Raw genomic sequence first — 14,367 nt, 5'->3', positions numbered from 1 at the left:
TCACCCTCACTCACTCACCCTCACTCACCCTCAACCCCTCCCCCTCGACCCCTCCCCCTCAAACCCTCACCCTCACCCACCCACTCACCCTCCCTCACCCTCAACCCCTCACCCTCAAACCCTCACTCACCCTCAACCCCTCACCCTCAACCCCTCACTCACCCTCAACCCCTCACCCTCACTCACCCTCACTCACCCTCAACCCCTCACCCTCACTCACTCACCCTCAACCCCTCACCCTCAACCCCTCACTCTCACTCACCCTCACTCAGCCTCAACTACTCCCCCTCACCCTCACTCACCCAAAACTCCTCACCCTCACTCACCCTCAACACCTCACTCACCCTCACCCTCACCCACCCTCACCCTCAACACCTCACCCTCAACCCCTCACCCTCACTCACCCTCACTCACCCTCACTCACCCTCACTCACCCTCACTCACCCTCACTCACCCTCACTCACCCTCACTCACCCTCACTCACCCTCACTCACCCTCACTCACCCTCACCCTCACTCACCCTCACCCTCACTCACCCTCACCCTCACTCACCCTCACCCTCACTCACCCTCACCCTCACACAGTGCAATAGTTCTCAGACCATTTCAGTTAGAGCTTTTAGAAATGTTTATGGCTTTTTTTATTTGTAATACTTTAGCATTGGCTACAGGAAACAAAAATGCTAAACATTTACAAAAAAAACCCATAAACAATTCTAAAAGCACTAACTCTAATGGTGCGAGACCTATTGCATTTCCAATGCTTGTTGTATTATTGATTTAAATTCATGTCCTTTTATTAATTGTTTTTTATTGTGAATATTTATATACTTATTAAATGACAATTGTCTTTTTTATAATTGAGTTCTGTTCCCTTTGTGCAATTTCTCCCTCCTATTGTGTTGACACTATGCCAAAAAGTTTTTTACACTTTTTAGTTCCCTGTACCTTGAATTGAATTTCCTTACAGGGGGTCCTTGTTATTTACATTATATAGTCTCCAACTGCGCTATGGTAAAGAGGCCATGTATTGCTAGGTAACGTGGGGAGACCCTGAGTTATTGACCTCGGACACTATGAGTCTCAAGGTGACCAAGATCCGTATGATATGGCCAATATCGGAGAGTTCTAAGGTAATGAAATTAACCACTCTATGGGCAAATTTTGCAGTCCGCGAATTCGCGCAAAATGGCAAAAAAATCTGCAAGTTCGCGGATTTTCCAGCGAACGCGCTGATTTTTTTGCCATTTGCACAAATAATGTTACATGTGTGTCTGTAACTTTGCCACTGCGCCGAAAGACGCTGAGGTCCCTCGAGTGAGATGTCCATCATACTGAGGAAACAGCTGGAAGACGTTGCATACCCTAGTGTGTGTGTGTGGCCGGGCCAAACGGGCGGGGCTTCTATGCGAGTTCACATGCCTCTTGTTTATAAAGGGTCAGACACGATCAGAGCAGCAGATGATAAGAAAACAGCCTCCTGGTCACAGGAAGTACACGGGGATTGCACTTGAGAAACTCGTGGATGCAAAGACCTCCATCAAGGATTACATCTAATTGTAGGCGGTAGATATGGGGAGGAAGCACACCTGGACCGTGCTCACTAGTTGTTTGGGCTGATTATAATGCGCAACTGTTGAGGTTTAATTTTTGTGATCGGAGCATCGTGCCAGAATGAATCCTGCCTGCATATTTATCCGCGATGATGCCACCGGTTGTGTCATACCTCTACTCAACTGGAGTACTTTCTACTGGCTGTTAGACTCGGGGGTCTCTGGTTGGCACAGGTATACACTTGTGACAAACAGGGACCCTCTCCTCTAGTCAGGGTAAGAGAACTACTCCTTAGAAATAACCCTTGCTCACCCTCTAGGTAGTGTGGCGCGAGCAGACAAGGCTAATCTTCAGGGCGATAGTTAGTTAAGCATTTATGATCACACACAGTAAATATAATGACCCACCACAAACGGACACCAGTCGTAAGGTTGTATCAAAAATATGAAGACTTTATAGGAAAATACTTAGTTGCAGATTTATCACAAGACCATGTATAACGTTTAGCGATTTAGGCCACCAGATTTAAATAGGCAATAGTTCTTAAGTGTTCTTTGTCAGCAAGGTACGCTGTGGGTCGAGGCGCGCTTTACGCTGGTGAAGCGACCCGTTGGTGAATGCTGGACGACAGGGAAAACAAACGTTGCGGACCCTGGATCAGATGTGAACTCGGGATCGAGCTCAAGTGTACCTTGTTGCGAGTGTCCAAGGCGTTTTTAGGCACGGCCTCAGGTGAGGGCGGCCTCGGGACGAGGCCGGCGGTTCTCCGGGGATTTATGCGTCTCGAAGCCCCCTAGAGGTGCGAGGCTGGTGAGTGGGACGGTGGAGGGTTGCGGTGATCCGGGGTCTGGAGCAAATCACGGGGCGAGGTGCCGTTTAGGCCTGCGGGACGTACTTCTTAGTACGCCGGGTCGTACCTGTGGATCTGCGTGGGTCGTCTCGTTCTCGGGCAGACAGGTGCAGCACCGGGCCTCCGGTACCAATGTACGGAAGGCCTTCTTGAGGTGCGGCACGGCCCTTGGTAGGCAGGAGGGCAAAGCGAGACAGTCGGGTACGTATCGACGTACGGACCGTCTGGGGCTATCAGATGCGCTCCGCGCAGATTCCGGCGGGAGAAGATGAGAGGCGCACAACGCGCTCCATAGCAGACGAGGTGTCAGGAGAGCGGGCGGCCCGGCACTGATGCGGAGAGCGACTCAAGCTTGAGTGGGGCTCTCTGTGGCGGGCGACCAGGCTCCGAGCTGCCACGACCTTAGGAGGGCGAAGGCACCCGAGTCACAACTCCGGCAAGGGAAAAGAACTTAAGGACCAGCAGCAGACGGGCACAGGCAGATTTGAACCCACTGGTCCTGGGGTTTATAGAGTGTAATAATCCAGCAGCCCATTCTGGCCCATGAGAACAGGTATACTTCCAATAGTGAAAAACGAGAATGACTGTAATTCACTATTAGGATATGCCACGCGCATCAGGGCTTGTCCTACCTTATGCTTACAATGCACCCTGCCCGTGGGCCTACCAAAGGGGTGACTGATATGAAGTAAAGGGAAGGGTTAGAGGCTGGTAAGTGTGTGCACTTACCCAGCCAGCATGACAGTACCAGACTGCACGCAGGTTCTGCAATGACAGACCCTAGACACATTTTACAACGCGGCTTCTGTGGGTGGCGCAACCCGCGCTGCAGGCCTAAGAGCCGTATCGGTATTTACAAGCCCTGGCACTCCTGGTGCACTTTACTGGGGACTGACAGTAAATCCAATAAGCCAAGCATGGATTGGCTTGTGCGCAGTGCCCTGAGCAGTGAACACCAGCAAAACATCTGAGGCACATCAGCAAAAAGTGGAAGGGAGACTCACGCCAAGGTGCCAGGTCTACAACTGGCTAATCAGTACGTGCTACCTCGTTGGGTAAATGTATAGTGCTTTTGCTACACTGCAGCTGCGTAAAGGCCCAGAAGAGTTGTCTCCAGTGACGTGTGTCTGTAACTTTGCCACTGCGCCGACATGCGGCGAGGTCCCTCGAGTGTGCTGTCCATAGTGAGGAAATGGCGGGAAAACGTTGCATACCCTAGTTTGTGTGTGGCGGGGCCAAACGGGCGGGGCTTCTATGCGAGTTCACATGCCTCTTGCTTATAAAGGGTCAAAGACCGATCAGAGCAGCAAATTAGAAGAAAGCAGCCTCCTGGTCACAGGAAGTACACGGGATTGCGCTCGAGAAACTTGTGGATGCAAAGACCTCCATCAAGGATTACATCTAATTGTAGGCGGTAGATATGGGGAAGAAGCACACCTGGACCGTGCTCACTAGTTGTTTGGGCTGATTATAATGCGCAACTGAATTAGAATTTCAACTCTGGCACCTGCTCATATCTGTAAGTGCTTCCTGTTGAGGTTTAATTTATGTGACAGGTGCATCGTGCCAGAATGAATCCTGCCTGCATATTTATCCACAATGATGCCACCGGTTGTGCCATACCTCTACTCAACTGGAGTACTTTCTACTGGCTAATCAGAAATGCTACCTCGTTGGGTAAATGTATAGTGCTTTTGCTACACTACAGCTGCGTAAAGGCCCAGAAGAGTTGTCTCCAGTGACGTGTGTCTGTAACTTTGCCACCGCACCGACAGGCGCCGAGGTCCCTCGAGTGAGCTGTCCATCATAGTGAGGAAACAGCGGGAAAACCTTGCATACCCTAGTGTGTGTGTGTGGTGGGGCCAAACGGGCGGGGCTTCTATGCGAGTTCACTTGCCACTTGTTTATAAAGGGTCAGAGACCGATCAGAGCAGCAGATGAGAAGAAAGCAGCCTCCTGGTCACAGTAAGTACACGGGGATTGCGCTCGAGAAACTCGTGGATGCAAAGACCTCCATCAAGGATTACAGCTAATTGTAGGCGGTAGACATGGGGAGGAAGCACACCTGGACTGTGCGCACTAGTTGTTTGGGCTGATTATAATGCGCGATTGAATAAGAGCTTCAACTCTGGCACCTGCTCATATCTGTAAGTGCTTCCTGTTGAGGTTTAATTTTTGTGACAGAAGCCTCGTGCCAGAATGAATCCTGCCTGCATATTTATCCACGATGATGCCACCAGTTGTGCCATACCTCTACTCAACTGGAGTACTTTCTACTGGCTAATCCATAAGTGCTAGCTACCTCGTTGGGTAAATGTATAGTGCTTTTCCTACACTACAGCTGCATAAAGGGCCAGAAGATTTGCCCCCAGTGACCGTGTGTGCCTGTAACTTTGGTCCCTTGAGTGAGCTGGCCATCAAAAAAATAAATAAATCCGCGAGCGAATTTGCAAAAATTCGAACATTTCGCGAGCGGAACGGATTTTGCGCCCATACTTAAGTCAGAGAAGACTCGGAGGGTCAGATGTACGAACATTTTGGTAGTGATTTTCAAATAGCATTTTTTCCAAATCTCTGTTCTTAATGAATGTACTTTTTGTTTAAATTAGCGATTTGTAGTGGGTTTTATATCTATCTATTTTCATTTTATTTAGGTCACAACTTATGAATGACAGCTATCTCAGGAATTGTGGCTTGCTGAGATCAGCAGACCTCCATGTCTGGAATTGCAGTTGGATTTTATGAACCCAAATGGGATGTGAATTTAAAAAAAGAAAATAATTAAATGAAAAGTGTAAGTTTCATTATTTAAGAGTAGGCAGTGGTCCATACAGCCACTGCCTCCTCTTTAAAAAAAAAAGATATATATAATATATATTTAAAGGGTCAGGGGTCCCTTGGGTACCCCTTCCTGTGTGCAAATGGCTTGCCAGCTCCTTTGAGGAGATGGTAAAAGATTAATTTGCGACCGGAATTCGGCTGCAAAACATGAATGGCATAGTACTGCAATTTGGTATTTGGATGAGACGCCCTAATGTCGCAGGTTCCAAATACTGAATCCGCATTGGTTTGCGAACCCAAATTGCATCTTGGTAACTTGTTACCAAATAGTAATTTGAGGTTTGTACATAAAAAAAAGGCCTTTTTGCTATCACAAATGGCAACGATTCTGCGTATTGGCCCGCTTGCGACCGCAAATATGCTTCGTACTTTTGGCCCAGAAAGCTGCACATTTTATAAAGTTGCTGTGGTGACTTTTCTGCTTTGGTGTAAATATGTTCTGTGGCGCTGCCTAAAGATTTAATTGTTTCCTCTTGATTCGAAGTGGGTAAAACTATGGTTTTTTTTTTTAAAAGTGCCCGCACAGCGAAATTTCGTATACAAAAACTGCCTAAAGTGACTACACTTGTGAAACTTAGAAATAACTAAAACTACCTATGTACCAATTAGTTGTGGTTGGTTTGGTTCTTACTGGTTGGTTTGGTTCTTACTGGGTGTCATTTTCTTTGTGAGAGCCACTTAAACTACCTGAAAGTGCCTGACTAAGTCAGTTCTTTGTTCAAGGGCCTTATTGTCTTCTGTTGGTGCTTTGTCATACCACGGAATAGAAAACATAGCCCCAGATGCATCAAGCCCTGATTCTGCGAATTTTAATTTGAGAAAAATACAGAATCGCTAATTGGAATTCGCAGAATGGGATGCATAAAAAAAAGCGTTCCAAAAATGCGATTCACAGTCGGCCGCAATCGTTGATTGCGATTTTCGCTAAATCGCTCAAAAATCGCAGAATCTCCTGTTTCCCATGTTGAAATTGCTATTTCGCAATTACCGAAATCGCAAATTGCGATCTCGCAAATTGCGAGATTGCAAAAACGGGAAGTCTCATTTCGAGCACAATGATGACATCACAACCAGGAGGTAGGCAGTTCCCTCACTCATTCTGAACACAGAGCTGGAGAGAGGAAGAGGCTCAGCACTGAGCTCTATCAGACACACCTGCAGCCCCACAACAGGACATACAGCCAACTCCAGAATGTCCTAGGATGCAGCAAGAAGCAGTGCAACTGGCAGGAAAATAAAAATAAAATTTTCCGAACAGGAGCTGGAGTTCCTGATCCAGGGAGTCAGCAGGGACCATGATAGGCTTTTTGGGAAGCAATCCAGGAAGGTGGCTGAAGCAGACAAAAGGCGCATTTGGCAGCGCATCAGGGCGAAGGTAAACTCTGTAGGAGTGACCCAGCGCTCAATTGATAAGCTGAAGAAGAGGTGGCATGTCCTCCGAGGGATGTGCCAAAGAGCGCATAGCAGAGAGGCTGGGGGAGCAACATGCCACGGGAGGAGGAGAGCCCACAGTTGCGGACAACACTCCACTCGAGGACCTTGTTGAGGATACCATCAACCCAGCAACCTGCGTGGGGGTCACTCAGCTGTACACCTCCCGACCCACACAACAATCCCAAGGTAAGGGCTATGCAACTGCGACCCCGTCCTCTAACAATGCCCATGCCCCCAGAGCTAGCCATTTGATAACCCCAGTAATGCAGGCTATGGAAATCAGAAACGCCATATTGCATTGTGGGACCTGTAGGGTGACAATAGTTCCCTGATAGCCACACACAGCCAGACCTGTCAAGTGAAACATATCTCTAAAGCCAGTCAGGGAATGCAAGCCTGCATGCATGTTGCAACATCCCATGTGCAAGATTCATATCATTACATCACAGGTGCTGCAGAACCACGGAGTACAGACAGCGAGGCACTCCAAATTGAGGAGACCCCAGAGGAGACGGAAGGAGAGAGCCAGCCTGCCCCACGACCTGGACCGTCACACACACCTGCACCAGTACCACCACCTCCCCATGCGGACAGGGCCACCCCTACAGCCACAGGAGGATTGCAACCACCCAATGCGTCACGCATGGCAGTGGAACAGGCCACACCACCACCCAGGAGGCAGACACGGCACACAGCCACTGTGCGGCCGGAGTCAAGCGGCCGGTTGAGGCAGCAGCACAACGTGGCAACACGAGCTGACAGGGGGCAACATCCAGGGCTTGGCATTGAACGCCGAATGCTAGCTGTCTACCAAAAGCGGGCACGGCACATGGCAGCCATGCAGCTGCAGCTTTACAAGACAGCGCACAATGTGAACCAGCTCACCGAAAGCGTGCAGGAGTTGACGGCTGTAGTGAGGGAGAACAACCAAATCATGGTGTCGCAGCAGGACCTCAGCTGCCGCCGCCACCGCCAGCTGCTGACCCGGCTATCAGCATATACCAGATCAAACCACCTGATCGGGAGTGCAACATCCCAACTGTCACGCCGGTCCCTGGCAATGCAAATCCAAATGGTGCAATGCTGCCAGGATGTTGCTAGGGCAATGGAACCGGTCGCAACCGCTGTCCAAAACCAGCAGGTGTGTGGCCATGGCCATGCAAGGGGGGGGGGTGATGATGCCAGTGAGGGAAAATCCAGTCTGAGCAGCCTGTCCCTGCCGGTGGTACCAGAACAAGGCCCAGTACCAGGCCCAGTGCAGCATCACAGCCGATACTGGCGAGGTGGATGTGGAGAGGCGACAGGGTGCGTCCGGCAGGAGGCGCCAGTGATTGACTGAACATTAGCAGCAGTGCCATGCTGATGTCCCAAGCACGCCTGCTTCGCAATCATGGGGCTGTATGACGTAATACAGTTCTCATGTTTTTTGAACAAAAAAGTACATGAAAGATCTTGTTCACATAATTATAAGAATTTATTTCAAACGCAAATCCTAATCATGTCATTATTTCATTTGACATGCATGAGTGCAGTGTTGTGTGAGGGTTATGGGTGCACTAGAAATAATTCAGTGTGATGTTGTTGCGGCGCCTTTGTCCTTCAGCAGGATTCTCCCCGCGTGCATGATACATATGTGCGGGTGGGCAGTTGTCCCTCAGACTCACTGCCAGAGATCTCCACAGGTATACTCCGCTTGATAGCAATATTGTGGAGTATGGCACATACGGCCACGATGCGGCAGCAGACCTCAGGCTGGTATTTGAGGGCCCCACCTGTCTTATGTAGGATGCGGAATCGGCTCTTTAACATCCCAAATGTCCATTCAATGACATTTCTAGTGCGAAAGTGCGCAGCATTGTACCGCCGTTCCTATGGTGTAGCAGGGTTGAGGTATGGGGTGAGAAGGTACTCACGGAGGCCGTAGGCGCTGTCAACCTGAAGGATAGGAGCAGAGGGTCAGTGCCTGTTATGCGCAGCTACATGGTCTTGACATACTGTATGTGGGCATGTGTACTTACCTAGGAGATGTCCTTCGCCAAAGTCACCCCTGGCTAAGTGGGTGTGTATGCCGCTGTACCTGAAGATGAACGAATCATGCGTGCTTCCAGGGTATTGGGCCACTATGTCGGTGATGATTGTCTTTGCATTGCAGACCCTCTGGATGTTGAGTGAGTGGTAGGCCTTGCGGTTCCGGTACATGTATTCTGTCTCAGCGGATGGGCAGATTTGGATGTGGGTACAGTCAATGCAGCCAATAAGATGGGGGAATTGTGCGGTGTGATAGTCTAGTTTTATTTGGGTTAACTCCTTTTAGGTTGTTGGGAAGGTTATGTAGTGGTGTATCCGGCTCAGCATGGCATCCAGGAAACTCCTTAGGCAGCGTGACAGTGTGCTCTGGGATATCCCCCCTGCATATGCAACTATCCCGTGGAAGCTTCCGGAGGCCAGGAGGTGCAGGCAGCACAGGACCTGGACATGGGTGGGCACGGCATTGGTCCTTCTTGTTGGGTGCTGCATCAAGGGGTCAAGGTCTCTGATGAGCTTCCTTATCATTGCCCCATTTAGCCTGTATTTGGAATAGATCTCCTCTTCAGCCTGGCCCAAGAGTGTTCTCCGCAGCCGGAATATGCGCTCCTGGATCCTGGGTTGGTTCCGTGCTGCAGCCTGGAGCCTCAGCCGCCTTGCCACGATGTAGAGACCTGGCATTGTGAATTTCCTCATGCTCCTACTGTGTCGCCTTAAGTGTGTTTGTTTCATCATGCACCTGTTCCTTGTTTCAAAATTGTATTTTATTTTTTCCTAATGAACCTCCTGGTCACCACATGGTTTGACTTCTCCTTAATTTGCGACCCGCATTTAGTGATTTTCGTGTTTTTCGCAATTTGCGATTTTTGATGAATTGTATTTGCGATTTATTTGCGAATTTGAAAATGAATTCGCAGAATAGGTGGAGATTTGCTGTTACAGAATCGCTAAGGGGGTTCCACATTTATTCTGCGAATTTATGTTTGCGAATTCGCTATTTGGTGGTTTTTACCTTCATGAATTGCGGGAGCGGAAATTGCAATCTCGGTTGATGAATCTACCTGATATTTTGCTCAACACTTATCACATAGATGTCCGCTGAACCAAAACTAAACAGTTTAAAAATGTTTCCTATATTAATGCCACCAAGGGTAATATAAAATCTGTGCATTCTTGAAAGGGTGGTTAGAGCACATTTATGTTCAGTATGGGCCCTCTTCATTTTCTTTATCTTTGTATTATTTGTTTATAGATTGCAAGAGTGAGGCCTGACTTCTGAGGGATGTTAGGTGTCTTCCCTGTTGCGAGTTTGTGGCTGTATACTCTCACAGATAAAACATTAGTGAGGTTACTATTTTATGATGGAGGCAGATGCACTCAACTCCCTGTTACACTAGTTTGTAGAGAATACACAGGGGGTATCGGCCACAGTAACACCTTGGCAGCACCAGGCAGCCCGACACAGAGTGAAGCTGTCCAGGGAGTGGCTCTAGCGAAGTGAGCCTTTGGATCCTTGCATCTGCAATGTTGAATCGGGACTGCGGCAGTGAGGTTTTTGTCCAGAGGATTAAATGTAGGTGGCCACTACAGCTTGGGTAACAATTTTGATACCTGTGGCCCTGTACCCTGCCGGTGCACAAGTTAATTGGAACATCGCAGCAGGTCGGGATTGATAAAGCCAGATCACTGAGGGGTGGCATTCAAAGGGAGAGCCTGGTCTTCTCCCTGGTCCAGCAGCTGTTTAGGCCTAGAGGAGCCTGCCTGGGACACTAGCTTAGCAGCAGCAAGGCCACAAAGAGTATTGCCCTATTTCGCAAACCCACAAAATATATGTGAGGCGTCGGGGGAAGTTCTGCATGGACATCTCGCTTGGAGCGTCTGGGCCCACATTTGCCATGGCTACAGCAGCGGAAGAAGACTTAGGGGCCCTGCTGGGAGACACCTGATTGTCCTGAGAGGGGCTGTAGGCTAGACACAGTCAAGACACCTGACAGGAGGTGCGGGTGACTAGGTTCTTTCAGATATGCCCAGCCCGATAGGACAAAAGAAAACTCACCTACAATCAGACCGGGACAGCAAGTTTTTTGGGAGATGATGTGACACTTCTCCACAGCCAATGGAGGGACTCCAGACAAAGGGTGGTGCAGGAGAAGCTCTGGAGAGTAAATAGGCTGATTGAGCACTGTGGTACCAGTGAGCTACGTAGAATTGGCCCCAGTGATGTGCATGCTAGCAGCTACTGTGGCCTCTAGCCACTTAGTCCCAGTCATAGGCAATGGCACACAAAAGATAGTGTGGGGAGAGAGTTGGTACCCGGTCCCAGTCTCTGTCCAATCTGTTTGAAGGTGCCTCACTGACAAGTCTTGCAAATTACTGATAGCAGCTAACTATCCATGCTGCACTACTATTGCTTCCGGTAGGCCCTGGAAGGAATCCTCCGTTAAGGACCTGCTGATGGCTATGAGCACTTAAGACAACAAGTCTCCCCGTTCTTCTAGATAGTCCCTGGATATGAATAAAGGCAGCACCGCCCAGATGGGGATATCCCAGGATTTCCTGAACTGTTCTCAGAGAAAGCTGAGGTTAGAATGATCTGAACAGTTCTGAAAGACTACATCGGAGAAATACAGAAAATGTAACTGATTTGGGGGCAAGAGTGGGCGACATGGAACACTCTTGAAATTAATTTTCGAATTGGTGGACCTAGAGGACCAGGAGAATGTTGGGGTTGATTTTGGTAATAAACACCACATACATAATAGCCTCCCTACACATCCCAAACACACACCTGAAAAGCTTCATTAGATTACGTATAGCAGACATTCTAGAATATGCAAAGGAATAAATCCTAATTGGAGGGGATCTCAATTTGATCATTGATAGCCACTGAAATCGCTCAAAACAGTGAGTGATTGATGGCGGGCAAGCGGCTAGCCAGGGCTTCAAGGGTTAGCTGAAGGAGGTAGGCCTCCTGGATGTGTGGAGAAAAATGCACAAGGGAGTGGTTATATACACCTGTTACTCCCCTTGTCATAAGACCTATGCTCTTCTAGAGCACTTAATCATCAGCCCAAACAAACAAGTCAATGTATTGGCCATCTTACAATGTCAGACCATGCCTCCCTCACATTACAATTGAACGATCACCACACTCACTTTGTAATAGCTCTTGGCAGTTGACGATTTCCTTCTCCAGAACCCAGTGGTCAGGGTAGACACTAAGAAGGCTGTAGTTGGGACGATCTCTGAAAATAACACCCCAGCCGTAAACCCAGCTACTCTCTGGGATACTATAAACGCAGTGTTCTGCTGGCTGTTCATCTCAAACATGGATTTATGCAATACGTTTTGTATGATATTCTATTGTGCACTGTTTTGGAATATGCATGCAGTTCCTCGCCTGCCGGATTGCTGTAGGTTAGAGTATGTGTAAGCAAGAGAAAATAATGTGTTAAAAAAAAGCAGTTAAGCCTTATAGAATGCTCCATAATTTACAGGAACTAAAACTAAATAAACTCCAACACATAATTAAAACAGTAAAGTGAAGAATAAATTATTTCTTAACTTGTCTTTTTTCAATTTGCGTTATTTTACATTACAATGAAAAGTGACTAATGCCACTAGGCTTTGCCCATGTTTCACTGTTATAAGCTGCAGGTAAATATGTTGACAAATACAACTTTCTATTATGGTTTTGTTCTCTAATTTACTTTAGCTGATATCCTAAAATAATATGTTTATTTTTGTTTGTTGAGGAGGCTGATTTGTGTCTCAAACTTCTTCCACAGGCTTCAACGTACTCCTGTCAAGCTTCAGTGTTATGCCCTGGATACCCTGACCTCCGCTAAGGAGTCTGTAGGATACGTAGTGCTTGATTTAAGAACTGCTCAAGAGAAGAAGCCGGTATTCTATTCAACGTTTTTTTACTAGTGCAAGTAATGCATGCAAGGGTATTTCAGAAGCTGTGCATGGATAAGAACTGTGGAATAATTCAGAAATCTGCTGCCATATTGTTTACCAGTTGCGTCCGACATTAGACCCTAAGGGCTGAATCTGTTAGATTTTAATATAGCCACATAGGGTAAGGTTGGTATGTATATATGGCACAGAATTTGCACCTGGTTGCAAAATTCTGGCGAGAATTCCTCAAATGAAGGTACGTTCTGAAACATTACTGTTGTTTAGATATAGATTGTTAGAGAACTGTATTTTTTCTTTTTATTGTATAACCCCTTTAATGAACAATCATTGTCAAAGCCAATAGGTCTCTCCTTTGAGACCCATTGGGTATGCTAATTGCTTGTTGACACACTTCACAGTCTCCCCGATGCTGGTCAGCATGGCTAAACATTAAAAAGAAACCTACAAAATGATGCAGCTGCTTAATTTTTCAAATTAGTTAATCATCTCCGTGGGATCGGTAATTAAGGAAGGAAACAAAACCCACAAGTGTATAGATGGTAATGGTAGCAATAGGGGGGTAGAAGCAACACTGGCCGCGGAAGCAACACTGGGGAGGGCAGAGGGCGGGCACGCAGAATTAACACGGAGTCCAGAGGGGGGCGGAGGGTTGGAGGCAACATGGAGGTTGAAGGGGAAGCAACACAAAGAGAAGGAGGCTGCGGGTGGGGAGAAGCACACGGTAATGCAACATGGAGGGAGCAGGGAGAAGCAGACATGTGACAGATCAGCATAAGGTGCAAGGGAGAGAAGTATACAAAGGAGACATCTCAAAAACACACACACACTCTTGTTGACTTCCTAACACGAAATAAGTAAGACGTTTTTGAAAAGTGAGTAGTGGAAGCTGCAAAGTCAATCAATTTAAAGAAATGTAAAGAGGCAATGCTCCATGGTAGGGACAACCCCAAGATTGACACGCTTAGGCATGAAAAAGAAATGGATAAATGAGCGACAAGGAAATCCACCAATGGTAAGGAGTGTGTACGCTCCAAACCCCTGTATGTTTATGAGGAGCCACAACATTTCCCACAACAGACGACACACATGCTTTCTAGTAGGCTTCTACCAAAAATGCGCGCTCAGTGAGGTGATTCAACCCTTCTTGCTTACTGAATTTTTCCACCATATCTTGTTTTGGTTATTTAAGTATGTAAAGCTCAGAAATAATGTAATGTACATAGATATAGAATATATTACACGTACATTCCCACAGAGTTGGACATGTTGAAAACAAGAGGAAAAAAAATGTTTCTGTATGCCTATTGTTCCACATTTTAGGAAAGGCCATCTGATAGGGTGGAGTTGCCTTCGTTTTTTTAGCGTTCGTAAATTTGAAACCTCTTTGCATGAAAGAGGGTGACCAGAAATAATTTGATTAAAAAAAATGGAACTTACATGCTTTTTTAAAGGTTTAGTACAATGAGTTATTATGCCCAAACTTGTAAAGATAGACATAAATGACGACATAGTTTTATTTTATTGCAGTCAATGTGTCAACACATGAAATATAGAAAACTAAATCTTGATATTCCGTATAATAAACAGTATTTGCAATGCAATCGGTCTTGCCTTTGGAACCTTACATGTATTTAGCTATGCAGCACATTAGCCTGGGTGCTGAACCATCTACTGTTCTTTAACATGGAGGTAAAGTAAGCACCAAACTGCGTGACATGCCAGGTATGGGAACACACGGAGAGA

The 14,367-nt window shown here is 47.3% G+C and overlaps 1 protein-coding gene across 1 annotated transcript in view; it reads left to right on the top strand.

Annotated features, from left to right (window-relative positions):
- The window catches only part of CEP120 (centrosomal protein 120), a 375,016-nt gene that overhangs the window by 51,582 nt on the left and 309,067 nt on the right, over positions 1-14,367 (top strand). Inside the window, exon 3 of the mRNA XM_086961084.1 lies at positions 12,492-12,606. Coding sequence (XP_086817210.1) covers positions 12,492-12,606 — 115 coding nt within the window. The remainder of the gene's footprint in view (positions 1-12,491; positions 12,607-14,367) is intronic.

The sequence above is a fragment of the Lissotriton vulgaris genome, chromosome 3_1 (assembly GCF_964263255.1).
Source record: "Lissotriton vulgaris chromosome 3_1, aLisVul1.2, whole genome shotgun sequence".
NCBI lineage: Eukaryota > Metazoa > Chordata > Amphibia > Caudata > Salamandridae > Lissotriton > Lissotriton vulgaris.
The sequence above is the reverse complement of the archived record's forward strand: the minus strand, read 5'-3'. Positions and strand labels throughout refer to the sequence as shown.